This window comes from Ooceraea biroi, chromosome 1, assembly GCF_003672135.1.
Source record: "Ooceraea biroi isolate clonal line C1 chromosome 1, Obir_v5.4, whole genome shotgun sequence".
NCBI lineage: Eukaryota > Metazoa > Arthropoda > Insecta > Hymenoptera > Formicidae > Ooceraea > Ooceraea biroi.
The window spans coordinates 14,988,366-15,003,222 of record NC_039506.1 but is presented as its reverse complement, the minus strand read 5'-3'; the positions used below and the strand labels follow the sequence as shown (position 1 = coordinate 15,003,222).

The 14,857-nt window shown below is 45.5% G+C and overlaps 1 protein-coding gene across 4 annotated transcripts in view; it reads left to right on the top strand.

The window, feature by feature from the left end:
• LOC105281462 (lachesin) overlaps positions 1-14,857 on the top strand; it is an 83,381-nt gene that overhangs the window by 48,607 nt on the left and 19,917 nt on the right. For 3 of the 4 annotated variants that reach the window (XM_026968244.1, XM_026968243.1, XM_011342713.3), the window contains exon 3: positions 8,035-8,242. The exons of the other annotated variant lie outside the window; for it this stretch is intronic. In XM_026968244.1, coding sequence (XP_026824045.1) covers positions 8,035-8,242 — 208 coding nt within the window. The remainder of the gene's footprint in view (positions 1-8,034; positions 8,243-14,857) is intronic. 4 annotated transcript variants of the gene reach the window in all.

The window sequence follows — 14,857 nt, the reverse complement described above, 5'->3', positions numbered from 1 at the left end:
CTCTGCGATATAATGACGTCGCCTCCGTTTAATCGGGAATGGCAGACGTGCCTTTTTAATCATGCGCTACGTGATCCTACTTCCGGTTCACGCGAGCTAGACACGTATAAAACGCGCGCTGTCAACATCGTCGCGCGATAACTTATAACTTATCGCTCCTTCGGAAAGTATTGTGCAAGAATACGCCGCGAGCTATTACTGACCTACTCAACGGCTAACAATATCAAGTGATACGTCTACCACTACCGGAGCTGATAAGTTTCGATCGCTTCAAGCGCGGAATAACGTAATCCTTGACAAAAAGGCTGCTTGTTCAGAATAATGAAGGAGCCTCAAGTTTATTATAAAATTTCAAGTTTGCAGTAAACAGGCGAAGCCTCCCCCGCGAGTTGGCTGGATTGGAGACTGGAACTTAAGCACTCAATTTATGTGATGTACACTCGGCGCAAGGCGCCGTTAATAGATCGCGGCAAGTTAAACTAAACTGGCGCTCACGGGGTGCAGTGCAAAGCGTCGAATCTTTCGGACTTTTCGTCCTTTAGACCTGTCGCGGAGTCTTCTGTACAAATTGCCCCTTCATCCTGCCCCTTCAAATTTTCTTAACTTCCAGATCTCCAATGCAAAGAAAAGATATTGCAGCAAAGAAGATTAAGTAAAGTGCACAATATTTTATTCGTTATTATTAGAGAAAAATATAACAATACATCTCTGAAAGTTAATTACGCAAGATGGATCAAATTACTATTGATTATTTGGAATTATTGGACTATTGGACTATCGAATTATTGGAGCTGTCAATGACTAACAATTAGGACTAATTACCGTTCTCAATTTTTCTGTGAAATCATGAATGGAGTCATTGAGACGGAAAGGATTAACAATCCGTCGTGGTTCCCCGGAGGACATTGCTAATTTTTTCTCACTCGTCTCTCTCGTGAGCAAGTATCTCCAGCAGCACAGAGCGTGCCATTTATCACTACGGTCGCCTTATGCAATCAGCGGGGTTGTTGGCTGTTGAGGGTGAAACGCGCGAGCGTTTCACGTATCAGCTTATGCTCGAGCGGAGCGCCTTCTTATTGCGCGCATAACCGGGTTAATGGTAATGCGCTAGACAAATAAGTCGTAGAAACGCTCGCGCGCCCGAGTGCCCGGGCTTTGGGAATTACGTGTCTGCCTGTCCACGGGTAACACAAACGACCCGGGGATATAGCGTTATCTGTATTTGACATTCGTTACGATGATTGCCTTTGTAATTAGCGCGTCCGCGGTTGACGAGCGATTACAATTAACAGGGCATTCCTTGTTTAGGCAAAACCCGTTCAATCGGCTCTTGTTGGGCTCATTAATGTGATCGTGTGTTTTGTCGGTGGCAGGGTCGTTTGATGGTGTAAAATGTCGAACAAATAGAGAGAGTGCGAGAGAAGGGACGGGTAGAGACAAATGATAAAGAGAAAGAGAGGAAGAGGGTGACGAGAGAGGGAGAAGTTGGAGTACTCACAGGATGAAAGTGCGCGGGGGTGTGTAGGCCACAACAGACAATAATTATGCCGATTGTACCGGCGGGGCTAATTATCCGCCTGTACAACTTGCATCGCGAATTCGCCGACTAGGTATTCCTCGTCCTCCGTCCACTCTGGCAAACTTTGACTGGCCGTGAACAGACGTCTATCTTGTCCGCTCTTTGATGAACGTGCGGTACCGACTTGCAGCTTGATCCGTATCTAGACGAAACAGCGATCGCTCGTTGACGCCGCCAACGAGATCTTGCACGAGGTACATTTTTCCTTTTTTCCCCCCTTTTTTTCACGACGTCTTCTTCACAACATTCTGCCGAGCAGAGTTCTCGCGAGTTACGCAGAGAAGAAGTCGTTATATCTCGATGTCTTAGAATTCTCTCTTTCTTTCGCTCGCTTGCATTTGTTTTTCTTTTCCTTTTCTTCTTTTTCTCATTAGAATATTGTAAACGTCGTCCGTGAAACAAACATAATTTTACAAATGACACTTTAATTAAGTTAATGCGAGCCTTCCCTGTCCGGTCGCGTATCACGTGTATGTAGCTCGAAAGTGAAGTAAAATTTAAAGCAAAACGTGAAAAACAATTGTTTTTATAATGTACGTTTTGGTGGTCTTCTTTTATTAAGTGAAAAGGTTAATCTGGGGCAATTTCTACAGGCACGCCATATAATTTCGAATGCAGTTAAGCCCCGCGAGAGAGACATTCACGTTAAAAATAAATTTTTAATTGCAACAACGGGGCAAAGCAAAATTAAACACTAATTGAATCTGCTTTCCGCGCGAATGCAGTAATTATTAGCCTGGAAATATCAACGCGCAATCTTTTTCAGCAGTACATCATTTCGTGCGATAAAGCGTTCTGAATATAACGTCGAGCATAAACGAGTTTCGCGTATCAAAACTGCGCGCACGTGCGCACGCGCGCATCGCACGTGTATGTGCACAAACATGCCATCCACATACGTGCGCGCGCGAGGAGAGGCGAGAATCCGAAATTTTTCGAAAATCGTCAAGTGACGTTGGGCCGAGCCGAACGCAAACGCGGAATCCGCTAACGAAACGTGCGTACATCTCTATCCACGTTGGAAAAATTAAAATATGTATGTGTGCGCGCATTAGCGATCGCTTGTAACGCGGGTAAGCCGAGTGCCTTCATCACGCGTGAAGCACCGCGAGATGGTAAAACCGGATGTCGTGACGGATTATGCGCGCCGCATCCGCTTCAGCGCGAGCGTTCCGCTCGCTGCATACGTCACGTTTTTTTCTCTGTTTTTCTCTATTTTGTTTTTTAATTTTCAATAGATCGTCGCATAGTATGTGCGATCGCGCCGTACATACAACGATCGAAGAGTGAATGACGTGCGTTAGACATTTCAACCGCGGGCGTTATGCAAACGTGATTATTACCATACCGATAGCCGCCCGCATCGTACGCTGCGCCGTGAGCGCGCGCTTAGAACCTTTCAATATTTGCACACCGGAATATTCAACGTTGCCCAGCGTGCCGCTAGAAAACCTGAATAACTAACGCTTATTTTGTTACTGGCTACGTTTTAATGTATTTGCCTTTAATACGCGCGAACACGCGCGCGCGAGCGCGAGCGCGAGCGAGACCGAACCGACCAATTTTCGCGTGCACGCTTTAATGACGCTTTGTTTTGCGAATTAGCAATACGACACGCGTTACCCGTGCATCGCGATATCGCAAACAGCAAATCCCGCTCGCGCGATACTTCCGCATCGCTCGCTTCCGATCGGAGAGCTCTCAGTGTAATTTAATTCACGCGTAGAGTCGGAAAAAATATTTTAATCGCTTTACCTCGGAACGGATAACGTTTGCTTTCGGTGACACGGCGTGCAACCCGCAATCCACATTAATGCATATGAAAATTTCATTTGTCGGTGATCGTGATATTTAAATTCGGACCTGATTACATTTTCAATATCGGTCGTCCATAAAACACTCGAGACAAGTAACTTTTAAGTACTTATCTCACGTATACATGACATAATTCCTAAATGGAATTACGGTCTCTATGTACATGTATCATCCTGAAATCAATCGATATCGCTAATTACACTAAAACCTGATTTAATCAAATCCTGACTGATATTTGACAAGCTACGTTAGGGATCCCGCATGGTCTCGCTCCAAGTGTATCCGGCTTTCCTTTTAGAGCAGATTATCGAGAATTTGCTCGTCATTCGTCGCAAGCGTGTCCGTGCTTTGTTGAAATATTTGATCGCCTCCAAGCACCGCGCGTGGACGGATAATAAGAATCGCCGTCTCCTCGTTTTTCCATCGCTCACTGAAGCCGCGAGCAATTACGCGCCATCCACCGCACGTTGGCGAGAAAATACTACTTTTAATTCATGTCGCGGATTAAAACGCGTTTCCTCGTACGCAATGATACCCGGATGATATCGCATAAAGCGACTCGCAAGGATCACAGCCATTTTCTTCTGCTCGCTACCCGCGTCTTCCGCTCCCTCGTACTGTAGCTATATGTACCTTGATTGCGACGACAATGCTAATGAGTATAATTAGCTTGCGTTTGGAAAGTCACGTCGCGAATTTAAGTAAATTTCCGTACGCGCACGGCAAACGCCGCGTTCCTGGAATAATATTTACCGTACGCCGTTGCATTAGCGCGACACACATGAGCGTACCCGATACTGTAATCTAATTATTGAAAAGCACTTCCGGCAATGATGACGTAATTAACGCGTGCGATTCCGTGTCTCCAATTGCCCAATGTTCAATCGCAGAGCAAGGATACTTGTCAATATAATGCAGCATAATTACGGACAATTTTTATGAATCAATGTGGTATATTTTAGAGCTTCTATACAATACCGTTAACGACATTGTTCACCCCTAGAACAGACTACCCCTAAGAATAGCTATTCCATCCCGTTGGTCGGGCGACGATTGCATGAGCACACGCGAACGGAAGAGAAATCGAAGAGGAAAGGATGAGCGATCGTCTGCCGGGCCGGGACACGGTGCATCCCCCGGACGGGGTAAACTTGGCCGAGTCATTTTTCACCCGGCGCGAGAAGTCCGAGTCGCACTGATGGTGAAGAGCGCCCACTCGCGCGCCTCCGCAAGATATCTCGCGAAATTAAAGAACTCGCGGATACCTTTCGTACTCGCCGCAACTGAAAGGGATAAAGCGAGGGTTGCTGCTGGAGGAAAGAAGGGAAGAGTACGGCAGGTGGTTGCGGATGGTTGCTTGGTGGTTGGGGTGCGCTAAGGAAAGAGCTCGGGTAAAAAAGAACGGGAGGAAGGAGGGGGAGGGGGATGTACACACAGGTATCGTCGTCGCGTGCAACCGACTCTGACGTAAACGAAAATAAAGAGTCGCCCGCGCCGCGAGTTCTGATTTTTCCCCTCGCCGCTTTCAAGCGGCCGGCCTGCCGGCGGGAGGGTGGTTGCGCCACGTCTAAAGCAGGAAACAGAGAGCGAGCGCGCGTGAAACGAAAAAAGGGAGGCGGCGGAAGTGGCCCCGCCGGAGGAAGAAAAAAGGGGGACACGGGGTGAAACGAGAAAGAGAGTGAGGGAGAAACGCGGGGAGAATGAGGGATTTCCGTGGTGTTTATTCAGGATTCCGCGGACGGGATTACGGCGACGTGCAATTATGTCGTTACCGCGAAACGAATCATTTGTAAGAGCGAAACTTGCACGCCGCACTCGCTTACTCGCTCGCTCGCATTTCGGTATGCGCGAGCTTAAGTAATTGCCTGGACGGTAATTCGCGCGCCGAGTCGCGCGACCACGATCGCACGCGCGCGATTGCAGCACGCGGACGACATTGCCTTCCATTACGTGCGCGCCGATACGCCTGGTACTCTCGGAAAGAGAAAGGGAGAGAGAGATAAAAAGTCAAAGAGAGAGAGAGAGAGGGAAGGAGAAAGGGAGCTTGAGAGAAGAAAGGACAGAGAGGGTGAGAAAAGAAACGAAGTGCATATGCACATAGACGCGGCGCACACGTCTCCTCTATCAGCCCCGGAGAGCTTTCGCACCCCCGTCTTGCGCACACAATTTACAACCGACCCCCTGCCGGCCCCTGCACAAGGAGTCCACGCTTCGGCGCCGTTTTCTTCGGCGCTCGTTCGCACACCCCTCCACCGACACCTACCCTCGCCGAGCGTTTCTTTCTTGGCGGACGTAACCATCGGCTTTTCCGCCCTCGAGTCTCGCTCGCCGGGAAACGTCCTTCTCCTCTTTCTCCACCTACCCCGTCTTCCTCGTCTTGCCTTTTCCTCACGTTCTTCGCGACTATCACCTCCAGCTGTCCGACATACATGAAGCGCAAGACGGGTGCAACTGTACGCGACACACATCGCCTACGGACCGAGGCGCATACGCGGGTATACGCGAAGACCGCGCACACGTTAAAACGCTGTCGAGAGAGTATATTACGACTTCGGTGTAACAAGAAGTTCCTTTCTCTTGCTTCCTCATGCACCCTCTTTCCGTATCCACCTATCTCTCACTTTCTTTCTTTCTCTCTCTTTCTATCTCCATTACGCTCTCTTTATGTTACGAGCGTAGTTGGTAAGCGCGTCGAGCGCATTGTCGGTAGCACTTGGACGATGAGACGCGTTGACGGTTTCCACGATGAGAACAGGAAAGACGGTCGAGGGGAATACCGGGAGACAGAAGGGGACGGAGGATGAAGTTGAAGGGAAAAGCGGAAGACTCGCGCAACGGACATTCATAAATAAAACCGCGTGCGCTGTGGCGTTGTCGTCGTCGTCGTCGTCGTCGTCGTTCCACCAAGATCTTCGTCCTTTCTTCCGCTATGAGAAGAACAAACGCGGGAACCGCGCTCCATCTACTTTTTTAATGAGATATCTCGGCTGGACTGCGACGCGATTTACAAAGCGACAGGTGTGTTCTAAAGCGCCGCATATTCCGCGAATATTGGATCAGATAAAAGAAGGATTGCTTTTGTGTGGGCGAAGGGAATGAAGGGGCACTGGGTGGCATGAGATACGATAAAGCGGTAACCGGGTCGCCCACATTATTATTCCCTTTGATTCGGTTCCTGATATTATGATAGCCTTACAGGGGATGACACTGTAGCTTTGACACATCTTTTGAGCGCTCCCTCCGGTTTCCGCGAAGAATTTAATGCGCAATCCTGAAACGAATTCTGAAACGTCTCGTTGCATTCTTATTCGACCGGCAGATGTGTCTTTTGAATTCGTTAAAGTGTAGTGTGGAATTGAATTTATAATCGATGTAACGTGAGATTTATGTCAAGAGTATCATTATTATATTATTAAAGTGATTTATATATAGCGTTATTCGGTATAAAAGAATGTTCTCGTTATTATTATTTTCTCCGACTATAATGAAACTGATTGAAAATCTGCCGAAAATGTCATTTTGCTCCTCGTGTTTTTCGTCGAGAGGGACTTGCAATGTAAATCTCTTTTACAGCACGATATGGTAAAATATTAACTTCTGTAACGCTGTCTGCAACAGGCTAAAGTGGTACAAAGTAGCTATCCAGGTTCGCGTTCTGTTATCACTGTGAATATGATAGCGCTGCGGGAAAGCAGAGCACGAAATGCATCTCGAAAATTTAATTCGGTGCATGTTGAAACATGTGTCTCAAAATACTTGCGAGACTCTATGCGAGCATATTCCCCTCCAGCTGAAGAAGTTGCTTCATTAAATTTTACTTGACGCTTTCTTACTTTGTTTTCTTACCTATTCGATGTGGTTAATGCATGTTCGTTATGACGGCAACTAAAATCGTCCTATTTCGAGTGCAAGCGAAGTACCGTGGAAAAACAGTATTAAACATGTATTGGGTTGTAACATGTATTTGCCCCGTTATTTAAGTGCTTTTAGTAATGAATACATGTTACAACCTAATAGAATCGACAGATATCTCGATGTGCTGCTAATAGTAATTGATCGAAGTGAAAATAAGAATCTGTTACCAAAACTAATACCTTACTCTTTTATATTTCTATCGATATTTTTCTTCTACCGTTTTATTTTCCGCATATTCATTCGTCCGAGCTGTCAGCGAGAATTGATTTATGCCTCTAGCGGAGGCATCGCGTTTCGCGTATATTTACACGAAACTTTCTTGCTCTGGAACCTTTTCAAAGAATCCGCAAACTACTTAGAAATAATAAGACCTCTCCTGCGTATGCGATACGATAGACGTTTCTATTCATGCCGCATTTTTAACGTCGGGGCACGGCGCGGGCTTCGAAATTGTATTTACGTTATGCGTTGCATAAACTCGGTATAAACAAGGCATCAGGGCATCCGAATAGCGCTTGCACGCGAAAACGCGAAACCGGAATAAATAAAGTGCGCTTGCAAAATAGCGCGATCACGGTCTAAATATCGTCCCGGCCAGAGCCGATCATATTTATATGCATGCCGTCGCACGGCCCAGTGCCCGGTGCAATAAAACATACCATTTGAAAAATACGATTCTATTCGAATGAACGTCTCCATTTGATCGGCCGCGCTTTGTGTTGCAGGTAGCGTGGCTACGAGTCGACACGCAGACGATACTGACGATAGCGAATCACGTTATTACGAAGAATCATCGGATAGCAGTGAGTCACAGCGGCCACCGGACATGGTCCCTGCATATAAAAGACACACGCAGGAATGACAGCGGTTGGTACATGTGCCAGGTTAATACAGACCCGATGTCCAGCATCACTGGATTTCTCAAAGTCGTTGGTAATGATCACGATCTTCTAATTTTCCTCGGAAAGAATTTGTCGTTACCGTCGCCGCGTCGTCCGTGCGTAATCGGTAGAACGACCGTTAACGAGCCGGTATTTGAGGAGCGGGACGTCAAGTGCACACCGGTGTGACAAACGCAAAGGATAATTAAACCCGATATCGCGTAAAACCCGCGAGGCATCGGAGCACTTGTCGATAGCCTCTAAGCCCGATAAAATTAATAACGGATCACGGAATTACCTTCATCCCATAATTTATTCAATGTTCTGCAAGGAGGCAGCGTGCTGACGTGCCCACAAAAAATCCAGATCGCAAAGAGTAAACCGGATCCGTCACGGATCGCGGTGTGAGGAGCTTTTAAAATTGCATCAGCTGAATTACCGATTCGAGATGTATGTTCTGAGGTTTATGAGCGCTCTCTCGGATGTTATCCATAATATTATTTATTACAAACGAAATTACACAACGCGAAAATTGAATCGGTTATTAATAAATGCGCTGTATCCCCGTGGAAAATGTCACATTGTTACTGAGGCAAACGTACGTGTCAGCGAGTGAGCGAGCGAACACGCGCGCATGAAGTCGCGTCAGTTTCCAGTGCCATTAAATCCAGGCGTTTTATTATCATATCAAACAAATGACGAATCATAATTATTGCACGCTTTTGTCGTGCGATCCCAGATATCCGCTGCTATCAGAGAGAGAGAGAGAGAGAGAGAGAGAGAGAGAGAGAGAGAGAGAGAGAGAGATACAAAGATAACACCGGTGTGTCACGCGCACCGGATGAATGTGATGCGTGGCTTTATTATCGTGCGTTTGAAAGTTACAAATGCTTTCCCACTCTCTGTAGTCAATACAGATTATTGTATTACACAAAAAAAGCGCAGCGCAACGTGCGCGACATGCAGAAGCTGCAATAACTCGTACAATTTTACTGATGAGCGCCAATGCTGCGCGACGCTTTGAATGTGCACGACTTCGCCGGCTCGGCCTGTCCGTTTCGGCTTTATCTGCTGGATAACAGTGACGGAATTTCTTTGACCGGAAACGCCTGCCGCGCGTTATACAAGGCGCTTTTGCCATTGTGATGTTATTATTGTTCGCTAATTGTGCGCTAAAGTCAAAGAGCTGCAGAGGCTCTTTGAAGAGAAAGTGTGCAAAAGGTCTCATTAATACAGTGACTTATCTGTCTTTTATTTGCATTGATGAGGTCTTTCTTTCGCAACGTGACGTCAATTATTAACTTCGATAATTGGAAATTAAGTAGCTATAAACGGCAGCAGATTGAGCGTTTATTAAGGAAAATATGGCTCAGGTTTATCTGTTTCGACGCATAGGATGTGCTTTGAATTTTTTGTCTTTCGGGAACGATTTTTTCTATGCAGAATGCAGAATTAAAAATATGAATTAAAAATGTGAATTCATATTTCAATAATTAATTTTTTTTTAATTATGTTATATGTTATAATATAATCTTCTGAACATTTTAATGTAAAATATTTTAGTACGTTTATTTGCGTAAAATTTTCCAATCGCATAACCAGATACAATAATGCCGCATCGATTATTAGAATTAATAAAAGAAAAAGACAAAGAGAGAAATAATAAAAAATAATCAAACAAATAGTAAAATAAGTGCATTCTAAACAATCGTCGAAGCTGAAGACAGTAAAGTGCCATGTGTCGCGCGCGCATAATTCCGTGATTGACGTCGAACTGATCGCGGCGCGAATGAAACTTTCAATTTTCATAACACCTAAGAGGCAGAAAATTGTTCGACGAGGACTGAAAGTCACGGAATAATTTAAGGAACGTTGCCGACAAATATTTGCGAGCAAATCGTGCGTTCGAGGTTGCTCGTGAATTTGTAACTCGCGCCGTCAGGAAACTCCTCGTGACCGGGAGATCTTTGCAAGACTCCACTAAGCAGGATTCAATTTCTCTCTCTCTGTCTGTCTGTCTGTCTGTCTCTCTCTCTCTTTCTCCATGTACACGTAACTCGCGATTGTCCCGCGGAACACGTCCTACACTCTGGCAAGGAGCATCCTTCTTCCCGCGACTATGCATCAACTGATCCTGCCTTGGAACTTTCTTGGCACTTGGCGCCGCCCGTCCCCGTTACCGCCAACTTGTCAAACTTCGCCAACAACGGTCCTCTTAGCGGACACCGCTGGTACCTCTAGAGGAAGCCGTGATTGCTACTACGAGACACCGATATTCAATCCCTGATTATTTGTCCCGCGGCTACCCGCGGACACCACCATGCACGGCCGCTCCCCCGCAAGGCTGACCTTCACCTTAATTAAGCAATTCCCCAGGGCGAAGAGGAAAGGGGTGGAGACAAGAGATATATTATCCTCTCTCGTCTGCTTCATGCGGAAGTAACGCGGAACGTACAACCTGGCAGCAATTAAATTGTTATAAATTACTGTTATTCTATCATCACGGCAGTGAGCTGTTTTAATAATAGTTACGCTAAAATAATATTTTCTATATTGTTACTATTTCCCTTTTTTTAAATAGAACGTTGTATCGAATTCACTATTAAAAGTGGCCGCCGGGTAAAACGACGTGGCTGAAACGGTTGAAATTATTACCGTTCATTCGGTGCGTTACAATACATACAGGACAATGAAAATATTACCCGGTAGAAGTCTACTATACTTCATCCCTCCACCTCGGTCAATTATTGTCAATCCGAGGTATATTCATCCTATATTTTTATTAGATCGAGCCGTTTTATCTCCCTGGTTTAACGAACGTATCCTTTCCACTTTGTGCTACCAATTATCAGTTGCCCTGACGAAGGTCTGACACAATTCCTGATCTCTGGAGATTGTCGGCCGGCTCTATCGCGCGCACTGGCGCAATAGCATTTTCGAGAGATGAATATCGGGCTGCCGGAAATTACCAAATAAACGCTGGCATTCTATACTCTTGTGGCGGTGGCTAATGCATCTCCATAAATAGCTCAGCTGAACCCACTGATTTATATCTCTTAACAAGTTCACAGATAGTATCCCATTGATACATTGCGAAGCTCACGTTAACTAGGATTTAAGTGAGACGGGTGGTATGTTCTCGCGGATGGATGCACACCGAGCATTTATTTCCAAGAAAAATCGTTCAATTCGTTTGCGTCACTGTAATATGATTTGACAGGCGTCATGGCACCAAGCGGCGCGGTTATCTTATATTGTCGTCGGACGATCGATACGTTGAAATTTGTATTCTGTTAGGTGGAAATTGACATATGATGATCAAAATAATATGCAATATTCCAGAATAATAATCAGTATTATTTGCGATAATCATCAGTTGATTATTATCGATTATCTATATAGGCGTGAAACTGTATTAATCACTGCAACAGTGAGACGAGTGTAAACCACATGAAACATTATAATCAAGCTCATTTGTGATATTTATGACAGAGCAGTATATTATAAAAATGCGCTCTGCATTCAACGAACGTGCTTTTCATATCTTTACATTGATAATGAAAGAAGAATCCATGTTTTATTTATGTACGTTTCGTGTATACAAAAATAAAACTAAAGAGATCATGTACGATTGGAGACCATCTGGGATATCGATTTAATCATAAAAAGAGCTAAAACTGATATGTATAAAGGTTGAAATTGGAGCAAACGCTACTATTAAAAATATCTCTCTTCTTCAATATCGATTGCATCTTGGTCAAAACCTCCGCAACTCCTTGTAGAATGAACGTTACAGAGCAAACGCCACGAGAAAGAACGTCTCGTTGCACTTCGAAACGCGTAACTCGCGACTTGTCGTTTTGCTGTCGGACGGCCGAAGGCGGCCCGAATAGATTAAAGATTTCACACCTCGGCAAGCCGGTTCGGGTGGCTTGCCAAGATAGAGACGCCATCCGTGGCGTTACTCCGCCCCGACCTTCCGCGATCGGCCGGATTTGTGGCGGCGGGATGCAAATGTATGTAAAGTACGTACCTCCGCGGCCAAAACCACCCGCGAGCGATTGTACTCTTGGCGGGCTATTAGACACCTTCCCGCTCTCCACTCGTGCACCCCCCCCTTCTAATAACCGGTCGACCTCTTCGCGCCACAAGTCGTCCGGGCCACGGCTGCCGCTGAGTACCACCCGCTCTCCAACCCTCTCGTCCGGTGTATAAGCGTGTGGTTTAACCTGGGTCGCGCCAACTCCCCCTCGTTAAGATTCTTCTTTATCGGGCCCGGCCTATCGTCTACCGCATCGTCAAGGCGCCGGTCGGGGCCGAGAAGAAGAGAAAAAACCGGCAACCGGTTATTTCGCCCCTTTCCCACTTTATCGGATGACACATCGCGTCCACCCCCGCACCCCGACAATTCGCGTCGCTTTCGAGCAGGAAGAAAATGGCACCGACGCACGATCAGCATTGTGACACCGGCAAGGTTTAAGGGAATAATAACGCATATTGATTAATACTGATCCTTTTTTTAACTCGTTAAACTATACTTTTGCAAATATAAATCTGAAAATACGTTCTGCGATGAGTGTGAAAAACGTGATAATAGGTTGTTAATTTATTATTGCTTAACAATACGTTTATCGTTGACGCTTTTCAAATGTGAGATAAAGAGGCAAGGAAAAAGGAGAAAAACGCCGACTGGCTGGTTAGTTTTCTTCTTACGCTATCGAACCGTCGATCGCAGTTTGCTCCAATCTGCATTTAAAAAGGGGGCGGGATGCAGGGAGAAAAATTATACTTGCGCGAATTCGTTACGGTCCCTATTGTGCATTCCTGAAACTCTCGCACTGGCATTATTTGCCGGAACAACGATATTGGCTTCTTTGATGATGTGTGCGTGAAAAATTCACCGTAATTATGTAAAACTGTTTTCCATGGATTACCATGGGCGTGAAAGTCGTAAAATAGCACTTGCGCTGAATTTACACTAACCAAGTACTTACTACGAAACAGTATAACGATAATTTTCTCTCTACGCTAGTAAAACTCGCGCGAGCGCGCAATTTGTAGCGGATGCTTGCGTTGCCCCCGCGTTAATCAATTTCGGACGATCGAATCGAGTCGAGCGAGTATTCTGTTTCATCTTTTTCGAGATTTTTTTCGAGAATTCAGGAAACAGATAAATATTAAAACACAGGAAACTTGATAAATATAACAAGTGCAATCGGTACGCCGTGCTGCGCGCTGTTTAAAATATTAATTATTCTTGCGGAAAAATATTTATTTTATCGTTCAGGGTGTTTTTTTTTTATTTAGCGCCACGTGCACATGGCCAAGCGCGCACGTACGGATCTCTATATCGCTTTGTGTCAACGGTATCTCGTTCCATTAACGACTATCAATTTGCCGTTGAACTTATAACAGTTTGCGGACCTTAACACGTGTCTCGTGCGCTCATGCGTTCGCTTCCCGTATGTAGGGTGCATACGTGTACGAGCATAAAGCTCGGGCTTATCGCGCGCAACCCTCGTTACATTTCTTGTTTATCGTGGTGGAATTAGTGACTTGGTCAACTCACCCCGGTGTGATATTACACGTCTCCCGCTTACGTGACCGATTGGTCGAGCGTACACTTTTCGGAAGTGAGTAAACGCGTGTGTAGAATCTGCAAGTACCACACATGTGTGTAATTATTCTGATTGGTATCGGGGTAATTAGATTCAGATTTCACTTGAAAACCATGAAACCTATTATAAAACGGAGCAAAGTTTACTCTTTAAATTTGGATCATTTACGTCAATTAGTAAAAAATCCATGAGAGAAACTTGAAAGTTCGTTGAGTGCTTCTTTTACTGAGCTTTTCTAATGAGATGTCGATTCAGCTTTAACGTACTCGATATTACGGCGTACTGACTTTTCCGTGTTTTTTTTTCAAATTATTCGTTTTAAATATTTTATGAAATATATGTTTTTAACTTTGCAGAACGTAGAGAAGCGAGGATTTTCTGCATGCAACATTAATAAGGCGACGACAGAATCGAAAGCTTCCGTCTCGCATTACCCGTAATTGATCTCCGATTGTCAGGCGGGATTGACAGGATGCCTTTCGCTGCTCCTTTGCGTAATACAATCTTGACAGACTTTGGTGCACGCGTGCATCAATTTAGTGTCACGTTGGTCCAAAGCGTCTCATACTGACTATCTGCCCGTTCGATCGCGAGCTTTTCAAACGTTATCGGAACGTCACGAAATATAGCGGCTATTCGGAGGGACCACTCGAAGATATCGATGGTATGAAACACGTTCGCACAAGCTCTGTGTGTGTGTGTGTGTGTGTGTGTGTGTGTGTGTTTGTATTTGTATTTGTATGTGTTTGCAGTTCTGAACGCGAATAAAACGCGATTCTCTTCCCTGCCATCCCCTGCAAGAACAAACAAAAACGAAAAACGTCGCGCGGCGATGCATGCGCGCGCGCGCGGGCACGCGTGAAATAATAAATTCGACCCAATTGTTTTCCCGTATCAATAAATATACTATCTGCGGATACGACGCTTTTTTTCGCCCCGTTTGTTGCGCCCCTTCCCTCCTACACTCCCTCCGACGCAGTTCGGGCAAAATGAATTGCACGCCCGCGACCGGTGATATCTCTGTGACCCGTGATGCCACCGGGCATAGC